Here is a 20,037-nt window from a genome sequence, read left to right as displayed (position 1 = left end):
TAATTTAAATGACTAATTCCTAACCCGTGTTGGTTCCTAGCGATCAGTTCATTCTAAATATCCTGAGCCCATATATTTAATAGTGTGTTCTAGAAATGTGGGGATTTACTCTAAATTTGGCAACTCCCAGGTTCTGCCCTCTTCTTCTTTTTTGGGAATCAGAATATTTTCTTTTTTTAGAGGCAGCTGGCGGCATAGTGAATCAAGCAATGGTCCTGGAGTCAGGAACACTTGAGTTTAAATCCAGCCTTAGACACGTACTAGTTGTGTGACCCTGGGCAAGTCACTTAAACTTTGCATCTGTAAAATGCTAAAATCATAATCATAATAGCAATAGCACCTACCTGGAAGGATTGTTGTGAGAATTAAATGAGGTAATCTTTGTAAAAGCACTTGGCACAGTGCCCAACGCATAGTAGATGCTATATGAATGCTTGTCCCGCCCCCCCCCCCACATTTCCATTCTTTTGCTACCTCTTCCGTTATCCAACTCCAGCTTTCTGGGGCTCTAGGAATAGCATCAGTTGGTGCCACTGATATAATATTTGTAATTTCTTTTAGCACCTAGAGTCTAATTCTTTGCTATCTAGCAAACTCTCTTCTTTAGGTTGTTTTTTCTTCATCCTTTGACGTTAGTGCTTTTGCTATTCCTCATTTCAAGACAATGCTTAAATTTATTCATTAAACACTAATGCTTCTTGACTTCTGATTCCTGCAGAATAACTGTGTGTCACGTGAATGTTAAAGAACATTGATTTCCTTTAAAACTCCTGGGATAGAGAGGACAGGTTGATAGGTTGGCAAGGACAAAGTGCACATGTGCATGTGCGTGCAGGTACATGCATGCATTTGGGGTTAGGGGATAAATGTTTGGCACTTGTGACCAGAAGTGACTAGTCAATGCAAAATACCAGAGCAGCCTGGTCCAGTCTCCTTATTCTACAGTTCTTTTGCATCTGCTGTCAGTAAACCCTTCAATATTAGCTATGCATGGTTTCTCTTGCTTAGGAATGTACAGGCATTCCATGGTTTATTTTTTTATAACATTGCAATAAAAAAGTTTAAGGAGCCTCCTACAGTGCTCTTCTCAGCATGAGGAAACCTCCCAGAACAGTGCCTTATGTCCCATGGCCACTCAACAAAAGCAGTGCAAACAAATGGACTCCAGGCCCAGGAAACCGGTGTCCTGACTGTGCTGAGAGTCAATTTCTTGCAGTTTGACAAGGCTGGAGAGGTGGACGACCTTGTTTCCCTCAGTGTCAACCCCACACAGAACTGGAGCCAAGAACAAAAATCTTTCAAGTTCAGATTGTTGGATGGAAGACAATTTCTGAGCTCTGTGAGATTTAAGTTGTTTTTAATTCCTTTCATTGTCCTGGAGGCATGCAAGAAGCACTCATTGTGTAATGTAGGCTCACTTTGAGCTAGAAAAACACTTTTAAAATTAAATGTTTTCTCCTAATATAACTGGTTAAAATTAAGGAAAACTGGTGGAGAGAAGTTTAAAAAATAAATAATAATGCCACTCACAAGCACGTTCCATAAGCAGGCAAAATTTTTACTGGTACTTTGAATAGTGAATATCCATGAATAAATGAATGAATGTATCAATGCAAAAGCATTACTAAGAACTTAGTTTGTGCCAAGCACTGTGCTAAGTGCTCAAAACACAAACACAAAAGTGAAGAGGGTTTCTGCCACCTTCCAAGAGTTTAAATGATATTAGGAGTAGAGAATACACAGGGCAGGGTAGTGGCCAGGGAGGGATTTTTAATTTAGAAAATTAAGGTGATAATTAGCAGAACTCTATGTAAGCAGACTGACACAGAACCATATGGAAGTAGACTGATATATACTTTCCAGTAAAGATGGCAGTACTGATTGGATTATGGTTCCAGAACTAGAAAATGGGGGACCATGGGAGAGAGTAAGGCCTCTGGCCAGAAGATATCTGAGGAGTGAAATGAACCGTGTGTAACAACAATGCAGCTACCAACTGCTGTTGAGGTGTAAGACCCAACATGACCAGCAACAAGAGCTGCCAGCGCAGGTTCTTTGATCTGCTTCTCTAAGGAAAGCAACTTTGAGAGGTTTACAATCTCAGTTTAATCAAACATACACGTATTATTCACTATTATTCACTTAGTTCAGGAGGAAAAGTCAGCATCTCGAACTTCAGAGCAAATACAAACAGAAATTATAAGCAGAGACAATATAAACAGAGCAAATAACATAATTCAACAGACAGACTTTGTCTGATCAAGATATCACATACATAATTACCAAAAAGCAAAGCACCAACATCTGGGTTTTTTCAAAACTGGGGGGCTCTTACCAATGGCTACCCAGAGTCTTGTCTGATCAAATCATAGGACACTCTTCCAGTGAGTGAGAGCCCCCAAACGAAATGCTAACTATACTTTTCTTAGGGCCCTAAGGCTTCATACCTAATCAGCAAAAGGGCATGGGCCTGGGGCTTTGCACCTAGTAAGACTTAATCAAAGGCACTTGATTATTTTAACATTCTGAAAGAGAAAACAGTAAAAATAAAGTCCCACCCTGCTTAACATTACACCATGGCAAGAGGAATCAGCCCAGTTATAGTGGACCCAGGAGGCACTCACTAATGCCACTTGCCTTCCATTGCTGGAGCCCAAGTGCTGGAGTTTCTAGAGTCAAGGGTTAAGTCCTCCAGAGTATGGTCTTAAAGTTATAAATAGAAAACTTTTAAGGAAACAACCTGATTTCTCTGACCTGAAGACTGGGTATTATAAAGCTTCATAAAGTAACTCTCTGTGGGTTCATGGAATCACAGAATGTTAGAGATGGAGGAATCTTCAAGATCTCTTAATGTAAAGGCCAAGGGAGGAAAGTGATTTGGCCAAAGTCATATAGCTAATGAGTGGTACATTTGGGACAAGAACCTTCATCTCCTGGCTTCATGTCCAGTGTTCCTTCTGCTATATGAAGCTACCTGGAATGAGTGGAGAATTTGTTTCTCTAAGCCCACAGAAATCATAGAGTTGTTTCCTCTGTGTAGCTGTAAAGGCTATATTGGTGTGCCTACAGAATTGGAATGAAAAAATTATCATGATATCCTGTACAGAGAAAATGCATGCCAATCCAAAGTTAGGCATTTATTCTGAATATATTCAAGCTAAAAAAAATTCAGTGTGTATTCTAGGCTTGCATATAACATTAATCCAGACTATATTCTTGAAAAGTGGAATTTGTAAGACTTTTTTGAGGTGGGAACAGATTAAGGTAATAAAATATGAAAAAATGATTCTATATTATTCAGCAGAGCTCTGTATTACAGGGAATGGATAGAAAGTGCTGTCTTTTCATTTTACTGGGATTTAACCATATTTCATTCAGATTATAAAAGGAACAGGAAGACCGCAAAAGGTTTGGTTTGCAGCGCACCCAAAAACTTGGCATATGATGTATCCTTTGGTGGAAAATTCAACAACAAAAACCTTATTTGTGCTATTTCAGCACATCTCTGCTGTTGTTTTCTTGCTCTAGAAATTTGATAAGTTCCAAATATGGGCTTGATATTTTCCCAAGTAGGACACTGAAAGGGATTTGATTTCTTATGGACTTGCTCATTTTTTAAATGGGGTTAAGAGAAGAGGGAAGAGGAGAGGGCAGGCTGTGTTATTCAAAGAACCGTCATTAGCTAACTGATAGTCAAACAAACCCTAAAAGCTGAGTATATACATGCAAAAGTGAGAGTCCTTGCTCTCAAATAGCTCACATTCTAATAGAAGAGATAACCACGTATAGGAGAGTGATAGCCAGGAAGTGTTTGGGTTTGGAAAGGTGCAGGGATGGTAAATGGAGCCGTAGGGGAGTTCCATGACATGCCCTTTCCAGGGCACATGGTACCCTACTGGGTCCTTGAGAAGTAGCAGGATAAATGTCAAGAAGATGACTTGGGCCAGATAGATAATACTATCGTACATTTTTATTTAAAAACAGCATGTTCTGATAGAAAATGCTATCCACATCCAGAGAAAGAACTATGGAGTCTGCATGCAGATTGAAGCAGACTGTTTTCTCTGTTTTTGTTGTTTTTTTCTTTCTTGTGGTTTTTCCCTTTTGTTCTTAGTCTTCATAACATGACTAATGTAGAAATATGTTTAATATGATTGTACATGTATAACCTATATCGGATTACATGCCATCTTGGGGTGGAGAAGGGGAAGCGGTGGGGGTGGGGGGAATTTAGAATTCAAAATCTTATACAAGTGAATGCTGAAAATTAAAAATAAATAAATATATAAATTTAATTATAAAAAAGAAAAATAAAATAAAAAGAGAAAGAGCATGTTTTATTTTTTTTTTCTAAAATGAGTGAAATTTTAAAGGGGACAGCTCCTTCAAAAATGGCTGCTGATAAGGTCTGTATCAGAGGTCAGAAAACAAAATTGCAGAAGTTAGCAAAGAAACAATCACATGTTCATTTCAGGCTTCCTGATCAGAGCAAGAGTTGAATGTCTTACCTGGAAGCTGATTTTCAATGAAGTCTCCTTTCTTTTTTGGAAGAGGACCTCCATAGGAATTCACACTGTAGAAAAATGGTGTGGTAGAATATGGAAAGAACCTTGGACTGCAAATAAGACCTAACCCCAATGCTTATAAACTAAGCAGAGAAGTCAGAGAAAATTCTGAGCCTCAGTTTTCTCCACTGCAGATGGGGATGATACCGTAGCATGTATTTCACGGGATGATTGTGAGGAAAACTCTTTGTAGACCATTAATTTACCCTATTTGTAAGTTTATAGTTTATATCAAAGATCTGTGGTTTTGTTAGTGGGGCTATTCTCTGTGAAGTTTGGATTTAATCAAAGGGTTGCACCTGAGGACCTAGAGGGCCACATGTGGCCTCAAGGCCACGGATTCCCCACTCCGGGGTTAAACCATAAAGCATCATAGAAAACGCGAGTTATTGTTATTTCTATTATCATCAGCCCTTAGTGCATGTATGTGATGGGCACTACTGCTGGTAAAAAGCCTCGAAAGTTCCTCATCCCTACACTAGACAATTTTTTTCCAGTTATCTCCATTTGTAAGCTTCCACTGTGCCGCAGTAAATAGAGTACTGGGCCTGGAATCGGGAAAACAAGCCTCAAATATATACCAGCTGTGTGATCCTGGGCAAGTCACTTCACCTCCATCTGCCTCTCTCTGTTTCCTCATTTGTAAAATGGGGATAATAATAGCACCCCCCTCAGAGGGTTGTGATGAAGAAGTGAGATGATGTTTGTAAAGCTTTAAAGCACTCCAAGAATACTAGCTTTTATTATTAGCAGGTTGTTGTTGGTTAGTCATTTCAGTCATGTCTGACTTTTCATGACCCCTTTTGGGGTTTTTTTTGGCAAAGATACTGGAATACTTTGCTATTTCCTTCTCCAGCTCATTCTACAGATGGGGAAACTGAGGCAAACAGGGGTAAGTGACTTGCCCAGGGTCACACAGATAGTAAGGGTCTGAGGCCTGATTTGAACTCAGGAAGATGAGTCTTCCTGACTCCAGGCCTGGTATTCTATCCACTGTGCCACCTAGCTGCCCCATTAGCAGGTTAAGAAGATGATAAAAGTACCAGGACCCAGTTGGGCTCACTGTTTTTGACTATGTGGGTTGGAGGGTGGAATGATTCAACAGAGGAATTGTAACATCCATCTAGAAAACTTTCTTGGGAATGATGGTGATGTTTGTTTGTTTCTCTTTTTGCTTTTAGGACCAGAAAAGGAGATTAGGCAGTACTAAATATTTAGAGAATCCTTTTTGAGTCCTGCCTTGATGGGAGATGCACTAAGTCTCTCTTCTAGAGACAGGCTGATTGTAAACCATATTCCAGTAACCTAAGTAATGATCTCTTATCTCTCATCTTGTCTCTAGTAACCTTACACCAGACATTCTTAGCCTTTTGTGTTACACACCACTTTAGCAGTCTGAGGAAGCTTAGGAATCTCTTCTCAGAAGAATATCTTTCAATGTATAAAATAAAATGCACAGGATTATAAAGGAAACCAATTATCTAAAAATATAGTTATCAAAATATTTTAAAACAGTTTCACAGACCCCCAGATTAAGGACTCCTGATTTACAGAGAAATTGCTGACCACCTTATCTTGAATTTAATTTAGATTTAAGAGGGGGATTGAAAAAGAAAAAAAAAGATTAAAAAAGAAAGAAGGGGATTGAATTTCAGAGCCTTCCAAGGACATGGCTCCCTATTAGCTTCCTTCTTAACTCTTAGCTTTTATTGATTAGGGGGCTTTGACATTGAAAGATTAGGTAAATTAAACATCATTATTTTTATTACCAGGTATCTTTTTTCATATAAGGATTACATCAGAGGTGTCAAACACACCCCCCACGAACTAGACTAAAATGCAGTTGGGAGATATTTAATAAAACAAATAAAATGCAACATAATGTTAATTTGTTGTTTTCTAAGTCAGCATATAGGTCTCAGGGATCACCTTCTGTTTGAGTTTGATAGGACTGGACTAGGTAGTAATAGACACGATGCTGCTGCCCTGTTCTAATAGTTCTCCTGAGCCATTTGAATGGTCTGGGCTTATTCTCAAGAGCTAACTTTAACTTGAAATCTAGTTGCATTTGCAGGAACTACCTTTAAGGGTGGAGCTTTCAGCCTCCCCCAGAAAGCAGTCTGTTAAATCAGGAAAGTTATTGTGGAGTGAGAGGCCTATTTAGAGAATCTGAGAAGTATATTGTTAAATTTTCACAACTAGCTCTCAAAAGAAACTGTATGCAAGGCACATTTTTAAGTTTAATCTGCATTATTAACATTTTCTTAAGGCTAGACCATAGATGAAATGATAAATCAAATCTTGATTTGTAGTGTCTGCTGTTTCCTGAGGTGTAAATGTTAACACTGAAAATTTAACTCTGGAGCAGACTCCAGCACACTCCTGAAAGGACTTGAGGCAACAAAGAAGGAGGGGAAATGGCATCTATTATCCTGTGCCTGGGACATAGTCAACCTGCTGGCTTATCCCCATCACCGTTGTTGCTTTCTGTTCCCCATAAATTAAAAGATAGATAGATAGATAGATAGATAGATAGATAGATAGATAGATAGATAGATGCTTTGATAGATTTACTATCTCATTGGCATCAAGTTCTCCCTCCACTGATTAAGATTATGACCCATTTATGCCTTCACATTTTGTACAATTCTTGCACATAACCTTCTTTAGCTTCTCCACAGTAGAACTACCCAATACACTGGAGATCTTCCTCTGGGTCTTTTAATATTTTGTAGATTTCAGTGCAGCCCTAAGGCTGTCCATCTCTTATATTTCACTGTTCTTGGTGCATTTAACCCACATGCCTCCTTTTCTAGGAATATATGTCATGAATGATGTCTTCTCTACTGCTTATTTACTAGTCATATTTAGTAATATGCTACACAGGCTTCTCAGACCACCCCTACATTGCAGTAAAAAGATCACTGGGGGCCAAACCAGAACAGGTATTTAAGCTAAAAGGTCTAAATGCTAAGGGCTAATGTGGCTACCTTACAACTTAAAGCTTATGGCAGTTGTCTTGAAGATCATAGAAGGTAAGATTCTTCAAATAAGCTCTTACCATTCAGCTCTAGCTTTACGCATTAAAATCTCACATTTTGTAACTAGGAAGGTGGTGTTGTTGAGTCATTTCAGTTGCATATGATTTTTGTGACTCCATCTGGGTTTTTCTTGGCAGAGATATTGGAGTGGTTTGCCATTTCCTTCTCCAGCTCATTTTACAGATGAGGAAACTGAGGCAAACAGGGTTAAGTGATTTGCCTAGGGTCACATAGCTAGTAAATGTCTGAGGCCAGATTTGAATTCAGGAAGATGAGTCTTTCTGACCTCAGGCCTGTTGCTTTATCCCCTGTGCCACCTACCTGCCCAGGATAGTGGTAAGAGGTGATTATAAAAATTTTTAAAAACCACATAGGAGAACACTACTGACAAATAAATGATATAGACAATAAATGAAATAGAATTCTTGAGGAAGGAGTGGTGAGTGTGGATCTGGGAAGATCTGACAGCGATACTGAGCTGTCCCATGAAAGAAGGGCTAAAAGGGTGAGCAGATATGATTTTGGGAAAATATAAAATACAGTGCTAGTTTTTTAATGCTATATGATTCTTTAATTTAGTGAGAGCATAACAATTAGCATAATTATACTTCAGTAATTCAAAAGATCAATGATTCATCAGTGTGGCTACTCTCTCCCTTAACAATATAGATTGTACACCTTCCACGCTTTAGTATATAGTTTCCATCAGTCCATACAGTCCAAAAAATTCATCATTTGGGGTCTAACCTTCTGGTGTTAGCAATTATTTTATATTCATTCATTTAAAAAGGGTTGGATCTACTGAAAAGGATTAGTTTTCACCAAACTTACCAGTGACCTGCTAGACTCTATAAGATACCAAGTGACTGGATCTATAGGAGACAAAGAATAGGGAAAGGCTAATAAAAATGAGATATTCTAAGTTTCAGTATAAGCCTGTGATTTGAAGAACATTGCCACATTCCCCTTCACTAGTGTTCTAGAGAGAAGCATGGCTCAGTGGAAAGAACTGGATTTGAAGTCAGAGAACCTTCATTTGAATCCAGCCCTGCCATTATTAGCTGTATGTCTTGATACAAGTTACTTAGTCTTACTGAATCTGTTTCTTCCTCTACGAAATGTGGGAGTTGGGATTAAGGGATCTCTGCGGTCCCTTCAGGATCTAAATCTATGATCCTATGATTTTAGTCCTTTAAAAGATGATTCTCAATGTAGTTTTATGGAAAATGAACATGTAATTTTCAGAATACATGCCTTTAAGAAATGTTTCATTGCAGGAGAGTGATTCTTGTCTTTGTTTATCTTTGTTGGGAAGAAAGAAAAAGTTCAAAGTTTGCAAGATACCTGTCCTTCGACTTGCTGGAAGAAAAATGAAGTCTTATGTTGAAGAATAGAGAAAGTTATAATCAATTTCCAAATGCACCTTTTCTAATAATAATAATTGCATCTGGCATTAATATAGCACTTTTAAGGCTGACAAAGCACCGCACGTGTTATCTCATTTTATATTTTTTCATAACTCTTATTTCTTTCCATGTTTACAGACAGCTTCAGCAACAGCAGGCCGAACTTGAAGTACACCAGAGAGATGGGTTGTCATCCTATGACTTATCTCAGGTGAATTTTGATGTAATTCTTCACTGGTCTTTAAAGCAGCAATGGAACACCTCCGAGCTGTATGTCAGAATCATTCCTATACTTAATTTTTATCTTTCCTAAGGGGTGATATTGCTTTGGCCACCCTTATTGGGCCAGATGATGATTTTCTTCTGGTGGGCTACTCTGGTGGCACCATTCAGAATGGAGCCACCAAAGACTTTAGAATTGGAACACATGAAGAACTGGACACAGTACTGAATCACCTCACTTGTGTTTCCAGTAATAAGAGTAACAACCAGTTGCTTAATCTGAAGTCCAAGCAAAGTGTTACAAAAAAATTTTCTGATCTTCCCATATTAGAACCTACTTAACTCCTCATCTTCACCACTTTATCTCTCCTCTTCCTTTTTTTCTGTATGTCTCTCCCTAATCATATATTTCTTTTTCCTCTTCTCCCTCTATCTCTCTCCCTTCTCTCTCCTCTACCCCCATCTACACTTTTCAACTGGCTACACACAACATGGAACTGAAGAGTCTCTTCTGAGTACTTATTGTATTTATAACTTTGTGTTCCCACTTCATAATTTGAAAAGCAAATAAATTGAGCATTGGTCTTTCTCTCCCTAAGGGGGAAGTTGTTTTTTTATTCCTTTGTTGCCCTTATTCGACTGTGAGTTTTAGCTTGGTTCAGTAGCACTCAGGAGAAAAAATATTCCTGACAATTGTTTAAAGAATAAAACAATACCACTATCTAGATAGAAGGAGAAATCTAAGGACAAAGAATTGGCAATCATTAGTAGCCACTACAGAGAGATTGTCTGTGTCAAATTGTTGGAATGTTGTTATTTTCTTCTTGTATATTTTAATAGGTACCCGTCCCAAATATATCAGCTAATGTTCATGAGACTGGAAAGCCAGTAGAAAAGGCAGACACAATCTTTTCCCAAGAAAGAGATCCTCGGTTTGCGGAGATGTTTGCAGGAATAACTGCATGTAAGTGGCCTTTAGAATTCTTTTTTAGTTATTTACTTTTTTTTAAAGCAATAACTGTTAGCGCTACCACTGGTGACTCAGAATTCTGCTCCTAGAAAGCACACAATGTGACTGTAAAGTTCATTCTCAATTTAAACAGTAAGATGACCAGATGACCATAACTTTTCATCAGGAATGGAAAAAAAATGGATGGAGAATTTGAATCTCTCACAATTGGTACTTTTTTTTGGCTGCCTGGGCAGTTAAGCAAATTACCAAGGTTTTCAGAGGTTACAAGGGATAGTTTATTCCTCATTGCAGCTAGCCAGACTCACAGCTTTGTTGGGTACCCAGCAAACTGCAGGGGGAATAATTAAATTGGTTAGAATCTTCCCTGGACTTTCTCAAGTCGCTTGAGGTGTGAGCAGTTGTCCTGATAGGACCAGCTGTGAAGCAAAGATCTGCTATAGCTTGACAGCTCCAGGGATGATTTTAAGGAAACTCCCAGGCAAAAATTCTTCAGTTTTATGGATATTGGCAAGCCCTGCTCAGGGGCAGGGGAGAAAGGCATCTTTCTGCTTCAACGCTGGAGTTCTTGTGTGACAAGAACAAAATTAGTGCTGCCTTTTTTGCCAATTTAGTTTTCCAAAGACCATGCCACATTTCCTTTTTTTTTTTTTTTTAATTTTTTTTTTGGAAAAGAAAAAATGTAAAAGATGGTTTTATATGTTGTTGTTATTTGGGCAGTTTGGGAGTATTTTTTTTTTTGGTGGGCGGTACTTCTCTTGTCCCCTTTTGAAACCAAAGTCTCTCTCTCTCTATTTTTCCCCCCATCTCTTTTGGCTTTTTTTTTTTTTAAATAAACTCTGCTAAGTAGCTTGGAATGAAGGAAGAGATTCCCCATAGGGCTCCCAGCAGGGGGCAGTGTTCCGGCCTATGAGACATCCATACAACTTGACCTTTCCTTAACTGCCTGATCCCCATCACTTCTGTTCTGTTTATTTGCTTGAAGGATTGAATGTTCTGGGACTTCTCCTGTTGTGAGACAGGAACCCAAGCAGGGCAACTCAACTCCCACCACAGGCTCCGGAGCCTGAAACAACAGGGGCCCAGGCAGGGTGGTTCAATTCTCTCCCCAGGCCCTGGAGCTTGAACCCAGGACAGTCCTGCTTTAGAGGGGCTTCCAGAAATTCTGATGCTGGAAGAGAATGGGTGGGGTCTCAGAGCCCAGCAGGCCCTCAGTTCAGCAGGAGGACAACCCCAGGTTCTGATGCATGCCAGTGTTCTTACATTCTACCCCAGTACAAACTACAGTTTCTAATCCTGGTGCTGAGGGAACAACTAATGAAACCTAATCAAGTCTTCTTAATTATTTGTTTAAGAATAAGAGGAGAATTTTTCCCAGAAGACATGTGATAAAATATCAAACAAAAATAAAAGGGAAGATTTGAGTTTATATAGCTTTGGTGCTTCTGACCTTAACACTTTTTTTTCCTTGTAGTTTTATTGGAAAAAAATAAATTGGAAAAAAATTTAGGGGAAAAAAACTGGGTTGCAATAAAGAGCCAAAATCTTATTTCAGATCGTAGGATTTAGAGCATGAAATGACCTTTGAGATTATCTGTCTCAAGCCTACTGCCCACCTGTTTAATTTTTGGAAATTAATGGTCAAGGAGAATCAAATTGCCCAAGGTTACATAAGTAGTGAATAAAAGATCCAGGACTCAACCATGGGCCCTCTGATTCCAAATCTAGTGCTGAATCTGAAAGCCAGCGTCATTGACAGGAAAGACTCCCAAGATATTTAACACTTCTGCATACACAAAAATATATCACGTTACCACACACGGCCCAGTTAAAAGAGTGCTGAGTGGGATTCCGAGGGCCAACGTTCAAGTCCCAGCTTCAGTACTTAGCTACTGATGAGACCTTGGACAAGGTGCAGTAATGGTGGTAGTTGTAGTCATAGTCATCATAGTACTAATAATGAGATAACATTTCTAAAGTGCTTAGCATGGTGCCTGACACACGGTAAGTGCTCTGTAAATGTTAGGTGGTAGTAGTAGTGGTAGTAGTAGTGGTAGTAGCAGCAGCAGCAGTGGTGTGGTGGTAGCGGCAGTAATGTGATGATATTTGTTAAGGGCTTAACATAGTGCCTGGCACGTATGAATATTAGTAGTAGCATTAATGAGATATTTGTAAACACTTAGCACAGTGTCTGGTACATAATAATAGTAGGTGCCAAATAAATGTTAGGTGGTAAGAAGAAGGAGAAGGAGAAGGAGGGGGAGGAGGAGGAAGAGGAGGAGGAGGAGGAGGAGGAGGAGGAGGAGGAGGAAGAAGAAGAGGAAGAGGAAGAGGAAGAAGAAGAAGAGGAAGAGGAAGAAGAGGAAGAGGAAGAGGAAGAAGAAGAAGAGGAAGAAGAAGAAGAAGAAGAAGAAGAAGAAGAAGAAGAAGAAGAAGAAGAAGAAGAAGAAGAAGAAGAAAGAAGAAGAAGAAGAAGAAGAAGAAGAAGAAGAAGAAGAAGAAGAAGAAGAAGAAGAAGAAGAAGAAGAAGAAGAAGAAGAAGAAGAATGTTTATAAAATGCTTAGCATAGGGCCTGGCACATAGTAGGTCCCATAGAAATGTTAGCTAGAAGAAGTAGTAATAAACACTTACCTTATAGCATTTACGTACAGCACTTTTAAGGTTTACCAAGTGCTTTACATGTTATCTCGTCTTTACAACAACTCTATAAGTGCTATTATTATCCCCATTTTACAGACGGGAAAACTGAAGCTCAGAGGTTGTCACTCATTGGTAAAAGTGAGGTGTTGGACCTCACAATCTCTGAAATCGTTTTTAGTTCTAGGTAGGAGTATCAGAGTTTCAGAAGTAGAAAAGACCTTAGTCCAACCCCTCATTTTACATCTGAAGAAATTGAGGCAGAGAGGGACCAAAGGATGTTCCCAAATGATTCCAGGTAGATTGGAGAGGTGAAGACCAGAGGTTAAGCCCCAAGGTGCCTTGATGGGAAATTGGGAGAAATGAGGTCTGGCATTTTTACTAATGTATGAAAATGTATCCAAGCTTCAGACACTTTTTTTTCCTTTTGCACTGACCTTGGAATCAGAAGAACCAGGTCTGAGGGCCAATTCTGTCACTAATTTGAACTGACCAAAAGTCGCTTAACCTTTCTGAGCCTCACTTTTCCTAATCTGTAAAATGAAGATAATAATACATGTAGTACCACCTTAGGAAAAAGCTTACAGCATTTTATAAATATGGATTTATTATTACTGCACCCACAGTTTCAGGCCTTTAAGTCTCACAAATTAGATTCTCAAAGGATAAAACCAAATTGTATTTGTTAAGAATTACATTTCGAGTCCAAAATCTGAGCCATATTTCAAATTATAATGCTAGAAAAATAATAGCTAGCAATTATTTATAACACTTTTGGGGTTACAAAGCACTTTATAACGATCTCATTGGATCCCTGCAGCAACCCTGGGAGGTAGATGTTTTTAATTATCCCCATTTTACAGATGAGGAAATTGAAGAAGGCATTGAGTGAAGTGACTTACCCAAGGTCACATAGCTAGTGAGTGTCTAAGGCTGGATTTGAACTCAGGTCTTCCTGACTTCAGGTCCAGAATGCTATTCACTGAGTTATGTGGATCGGTTTATCCAGTCCTCTGTTTCAACAACAATGCAATAAACACACCTTAAGCTCCTATTATGTGGTAGGTACTGGAGATACCAAGAAGAAATTAAAGAGATGAATCAGCCCTCATGGAAGCTGCAGCCTAAAAGAGTATCCCTAACCCAGCTGGCTTTGTTAGATGTCCCTCTGGCTTTTTAAAATGTCTGGGAAAGGTACTCTTTAGCCTCCGCTGATAGCACAGTGTGGAATCTCAGAGATCCCCTATTGCTTATTCAAGACACATAGATTTGAGGGATCTGCACTGGGCTAGAGCTACCTGAGATTAGAGGGAGAAAAGAAAGTTTTTTTCTCAGTTTGGACCAGTCAGAAATTTAGAAATAGAATTAGGAGGTCCAAAGAAGTACTCTCAACTGCTCTAAAGGGAAAGCCAGAATCCCTCTTCATTCATTCAGTTGTACCCAACTCTTTGTGACCCTATTTGGGGTTTTCTTGGCAAAGATCTTGGAGTGACTTTGCCATTTCCTTCTCCAGCTTATTTTACAAATGAGGAAACTGAAGCAAATAGGGTTATGTGATTTGTCCAGGGTGAAACAGCCAGTAAGTATCCGAGTCCAGATTTGAACTCAGGTTTTCCTGACTTCTGGCCTGGCACACTATCCACTGTGCCATCTCTACCCCACCTGAATTTAATACCATAGAATTTAGAGCCAGGAGAGGCTTAAGAGATTACTTAGTTAAGGCCCCTCATTTTCTTTATAGAGAAACCTAGGACCAGAGAGGCTAAGTGATTTGGCCAATGCCACCCAGGTGGTAGGTAGCAGTGATAGCTTTCAAACTTCAGGGAGATCCCAAAGCAAACTCATTCTTGAAACTGCAAGAACAAGAGTAGGCTGAGGCCTCTGGAGCAGCTATCCATGGGGCAGTCTAAGGAGACTAGGTTTCTCGAAGTACCTTAGGGTCTGAGATACGGACCTGATGTTGAAACATAATCATCCACAGACACACAAAACCTCTCATTAGTAAGAAGAGGGGAATAAAATAGCGTGGTGTTTGCCCTGGTTTTCTCATCATGACCATTTTGCTTTTTCTCAATTTTTTTTCCTTAGAACTAAGTTAAATCTCTGTTGTTAAAATAGGCCAATTTTCCTTGGTTATTGTTTCAGTTGAGACCATCAAGAACCCCCCTTTTCTGTATAAGGTTGTTCATGCATTTAAAGAAAACTGTTACATGGTCCTTATCCTATATTTCTTTGCCTTTCTCTGGGCAGATTTGATTTATGTACATATATGTAGGATTCTTATTTCATTAATGTAGGTACTCTCTACTGACACTGAGGGGCAGCTAGGTGGTGCCATAGTGCATGGAGCACCAGGCCTGGAGCAGACTCCTCTTCCTGAGATCAAATCTGACCTTAGACACTTAATAGCTCTGTGAATCTGGGCAAATCACTTAACCCTGTTTGCCCCAGTTTCCTCATCTGTTAAATGAACTGGAGAAGGAAATGGCAAACCACTCCAGTATTTTTGCCAAGAAAACCCCAAATGGGGTCACAGAGAGTCAGACACAGCTGAAACAACTGACTAACTAATGCTGATCTGTGCCCTATGACATTTTCTTAAGAGGGGGGAAATATAAAATCATCCTGCTGTGGCCAGTCTGGTGATGAGCCTTTCCAGACTTAGCCATGCTGGTCCTCAGATGAGAGTCTTATTATTCAGTGCTGGCCCCAAAACAAAACCTACAATGCCACAGACCTAAAAGAACAAGTATAAAACCCAGAATCACTTTCATGCCACAGTGAGGAATTGGGTTAGGACTTTGGTGGAGACTGAATGGTACCTGCTGAATTTTTAGTCATGGGAACTAGATTCAAATCCGAGGCACTGTTTCACCTTGGGCAAAGTTGAGTCACCTCTCTGTGCTCTCTCTTTCCTGTTCTGTTGAATGAAGGGATTGAACTAGGTGACCTCAAAGGCTGTTTCTAGCTCTAAGTCTATGTACCTGTGATCACGTGTAATGAAAGGAAGTAGGATGTGAAGACAAAAAAAGCAACAGATTGAGACAGTCCCCAGTTATGGAACCCTCAGATAACTCTTCCTGTTGAGTGGCTGCAGAATGCAAAGCCCTGTACTATATGCAAAACCCTGGACTAAAGTCCCTTTTATCAGGAGGTAGAACACACACTCTATAACATGATTGTGTGTAGGGGTATAAAGAGAGATGAGACTCCTGAGATATGGAAGAAGGAGAGAAGGATCTTGCATCACCACATCTTAAAAAGCAGAGACAGTATCGTGTGAAGATGGTCACCTCTCAGGCTAAGTACATTCTGTATGTTCCTGATAGTGATACCTTCTATCTCCATCCTCAGCTATAGGGAGCTTCCTACTTACCAGGCAATGGCTCATTTCATTGCTCTCCTATAACAGTCTTCCTTGGTTTTCCTAGCTGAGAAAAAAATGATGGCCTCCGCCTCAGCAGCTGGGAATCAACAGCTTTACTCACAAGGAAGCCCGTTCCAGCCAGGACACTCAGGAAAGGCATTCAGGTATGGTACTAGAGTGAAGAGCATGGCTATGGGTTAGAAGTCCATTCTTTCTTATAAATGTGGCCAGTGTCAATAACTGGCCCACAGGGTCAGCAAGTGGCTTCTTGAGGTGGGTTTTATGTTTGCTTGGGTCTTGTTTTTTTAATGCCTATATTTCTGACCTTTCAATGCAAACAGAGTTGTGGTAATTAGCAATTTATTTGTACATATATGGTGTTTTGTTTTGTTGTTCAGTCCTTTCAATCATGTCCAACTCTCTATGACCATTTGGGGTTTTCTTGGCAGAGATACTGGAGTGGTTTGCCATTTCCTTCTCCAGCTCATTTTATAGCTGAAGAACTGAGGCAAACAAGGTTATGTGACTTGCCCAGGGACCTATAGCTAGTAAATGTCTGAAGCCAGATTTAAACTCAGGAAGATGAGTCTTCCTGACTCCAGGCCTAGCACACTATCCACTGAGCCACATAGGTGTTTGGTGTTACTGATTCTTCTTCCTTCTGTTTGAAAGTAGTTTGCAAAGAGGCTGTACCATTACCTACTCCAGATGCATGATGCAAGGAGGTCAATATTAGGCCTTGTTTTTGCAGCTAATTATATGTTTCTGTGTATTCCATAGCTTGATACCATTCAAGACTATAATTAGTGCCATCTTTTGGCAGGATCCATGACCTTGGATAGGGACAAAACCGGAAATCCTGTAGGTAAACCTTACAAAATTATAGGTTTTAACATGCCTTTCCAACTCCTCCTAAAGGTCTCTTAAATATTGCAACTCTTTAGCATCAGCAAATATTAATCAGGCACCTACAATTCACTGCTCAGTGGAATACAAAGAGGTTTAAAGCATGATCCCTGATCTCTGGCAGCTTACCAACTAATTGAGGAGACAAAACGTGAGCAAAAAGAAATGAATAAAAAATGCAAGGTAACTCTCACTTACAATCTGGCTTACAAACCTACCACAGAACTAAAACTGCTTTCTCTAGGGTTACCAGTGATCCCTTATTTGCTAAGCCCGATGCCCTTCTCTTGGTCACCATCTTTCTAAATCTTTCTAAAGAGTTTGACACTTTAACCAACCACCGTTCCCAGATACTCTTCCCCCCTGGGTTTTTGTGACACTTCTCTCTCTTGGTTCTCCTACCTATTCTCAGTCTCCTTTTCTGGATCATCATCCCCGTCCCACTCCCTATTTATGAGTATGTCTCAGGGGCTTTGTCCTGGACCTTTTCCTGTCCTTTCTCTATTCTCTCAGTAATCTCACCAGCTCCCAAATTTCATTTCATTCTATACAAGTGTCTCCCACATCTCCGTATCCAGCCTCCATCTCTCTCCTGAGCTCCAGACCCACTTAACCAATCACCTGCTAGATCTCCACCTAAATGTTCTATTGGCCCCTCAGCATATCTGAAGCATATCTCATTATCTTCTCCAAAATACCCAACTATTGTTCCTAATTTCCCTGCTTCTGTCAAGGGGACCACCCTCCTCATAGGAGCTGAGATTTGCTACATTGGAATCATGCTTGGCTTTCACCATCTCTCCTCTCTCACTCCAACTCCATCTGTCCAGTTGACTAAATCTTGTCACTTCCATCTTCACAACATACCTTATATATCTATTCCCTTCTTTCCACTCACAGAGTCGCCAGTTGTGCTCAAGCTCTTGTTTCCTCTCATTTGCGCTACTTGAAGGGTCTCCAGTCCCCATTCTAAAGCACAATTCTGATCATGCTGCTCTCCTTCTCAAGAAACTTCACTGGCTCCCTTCCACTGATAGAGTGGTAGTGGAGGAAGAAATGAATGAGAGTGAAACTGAAAGACCCCAACCACACAGAGTCGTGGTTTGGAGAAACTTCTTTCATTGGGCTTTCTTGCATTTAATAGAACAGTCACATAAGGTGACAATACTGTCAGATTTACATTGGCTTTTTTATGTGGAAGGAAAGAGAATAGGAAGAGGTTTAGTAAATTTGATGTAGAATTTGCTAAATGGAATGTTGGAATGATGCTTCACGCTATTAGCAGAAGGAAGCATTTTTAAGTAATCAGTGCAAAAAGAATAAAGTTCAAACTCCTCTTTTGGTGGGGGGAGGAGGGTAGGGGGGCACTGAAAGCCCTTCACTGTCTGACTCCAATCTATCACTCTAGACTGATTCCAAATTACTCCCCTTCGTGTACTCTATGTTCTAGCCTCTGCCCAGGCTGACCCATGCTTGGAATGCCTTTCATATTCCCCTTTATGGAATCCCAAACTACCTTCGAAGTTCAGCCCAAGTACAACCTCCTCTAACCTGCTCCCATACTCCTCTTCTCTCCCCCAAAAAAGAAAATGGCTTTGCATATATTTGGTGCTCATTTATCCGTGTGCTTACATGTTGTTCCCTTGCAATAGAATGCTAAGCTCCCTGAGGCAAGGTCATGTTTAATTTATATCTTTGGATCCCCGGAGCCTGTCATAATGTCTTACCTATACTATGCACTTAAAGATGTTTATTGAATTGAGTAACATAAGCCAAGCACCAAAAGGTGATATGAGAGTCCAAGGAAGAATTATCCCCAAGGGCTGGGGTTGTTAGATGGAATGTATGAGACTTAAGCCAAGACATATAGGAAGGGGAAGTCTTAGACAAGTAGAGAGGGGGTGAGAGGAGCTTTTGGATGAGAGGAACAATGTAAAGCAAGATATGCATGTAGGAACATGCAGGAAGTGTTTAGGGAACAGTGAACAGACCAATACACTTAGAGAATAAGGGGAATGGGGGAGATGAGGTTGGAAGCTAGAAGGAATCAGAGTGGAGAGAATTTCAAATGCCAGGCTAAGGAGTTTGAAATCGACCTTGTAAGTAGTAAGAAACTATTGAAATTCCCAAGCAGGGAGGTGACTTTTATAAAGTGGCCTAGAAAGATTAATCTGGTGATGATATGCAGGATGGGCTGAAAAGGGTGGAAGCCAAAAGTAAGGTTAATTAGGAGGCTGTTACAGCCTTAATAAGATAATAAATCTCACATAAATCTACAGCTGGAAGAAACCTCAGCGGCCATCTAAGCCAACCCTTTTATTTTACAGATGAAAAAAACTGAGGTTGAGAGAGATTGGGTATTTATCCACGGTCACAAAGGTAGTGTTAGGCGTGAGATTTGAACCCAGCTCCAGACAGCTAACAATGAGGTGACAAGAGCCTAGAGTAGGTCATGTTGGTAATAGCAATGGAAAAGAAGGGATGAATATAAAAATCATTGTGAAGTAAGAATCCAGGAGATGTGATGACTGACAGAATGAGGAGGATAGGGAAGATGCTTCAGTCTGAATACTAGAAAAATAGTAGCATCCTTGACACAAATAGGGAAGGGTAGATAGAAGAAAGCCTGGTTTGAAGGGAAAGACAGATTTTAAACCTTTATCTTACATTGCAACTGCTTCTTTAAAATACAGGCCTATTATCCTAGAGTATAGATATGAAAGCATTCTTCAAAAAGATGAAAGCATTATAGAGATGCATGGTAGCATTATATCCTAGAAAACATGCTTTTGATATAATACAGAGCACATCTGTTCTTGGCTGAGTCTCTTCTGAACTAGCTATGTTGCAACAGAGCAACCAGAAACCAGAACTGGGTCAAAGAGAAACTTCCTCTGGGCTCTTGACATTCCACATTTCCTT

General features: G+C 39.9%; 1 protein-coding gene across 2 annotated transcripts in view; it reads left to right on the top strand.

Moving 5' to 3' along the window:
* ARNT2 (aryl hydrocarbon receptor nuclear translocator 2) overlaps positions 1–20,037 on the top strand; it is a 260,460-nt gene that overhangs the window by 225,498 nt on the left and 14,925 nt on the right. For both annotated transcript variants that reach the window (XM_036737135.1, XM_036737136.1), the window contains exons 13-15: positions 9,151–9,223; positions 10,075–10,198; positions 16,274–16,373. In XM_036737135.1, coding sequence (XP_036593030.1) covers positions 9,151–9,223; positions 10,075–10,198; positions 16,274–16,373 — 297 coding nt within the window. The remainder of the gene's footprint in view (positions 1–9,150; positions 9,224–10,074; positions 10,199–16,273; positions 16,374–20,037) is intronic.

Source organism: Trichosurus vulpecula, chromosome 8 (assembly GCF_011100635.1).
Source record: "Trichosurus vulpecula isolate mTriVul1 chromosome 8, mTriVul1.pri, whole genome shotgun sequence".
NCBI lineage: Eukaryota > Metazoa > Chordata > Mammalia > Diprotodontia > Phalangeridae > Trichosurus > Trichosurus vulpecula.
The sequence above is the reverse complement of the archived record's forward strand: the minus strand, read 5'-3'. Positions and strand labels throughout refer to the sequence as shown.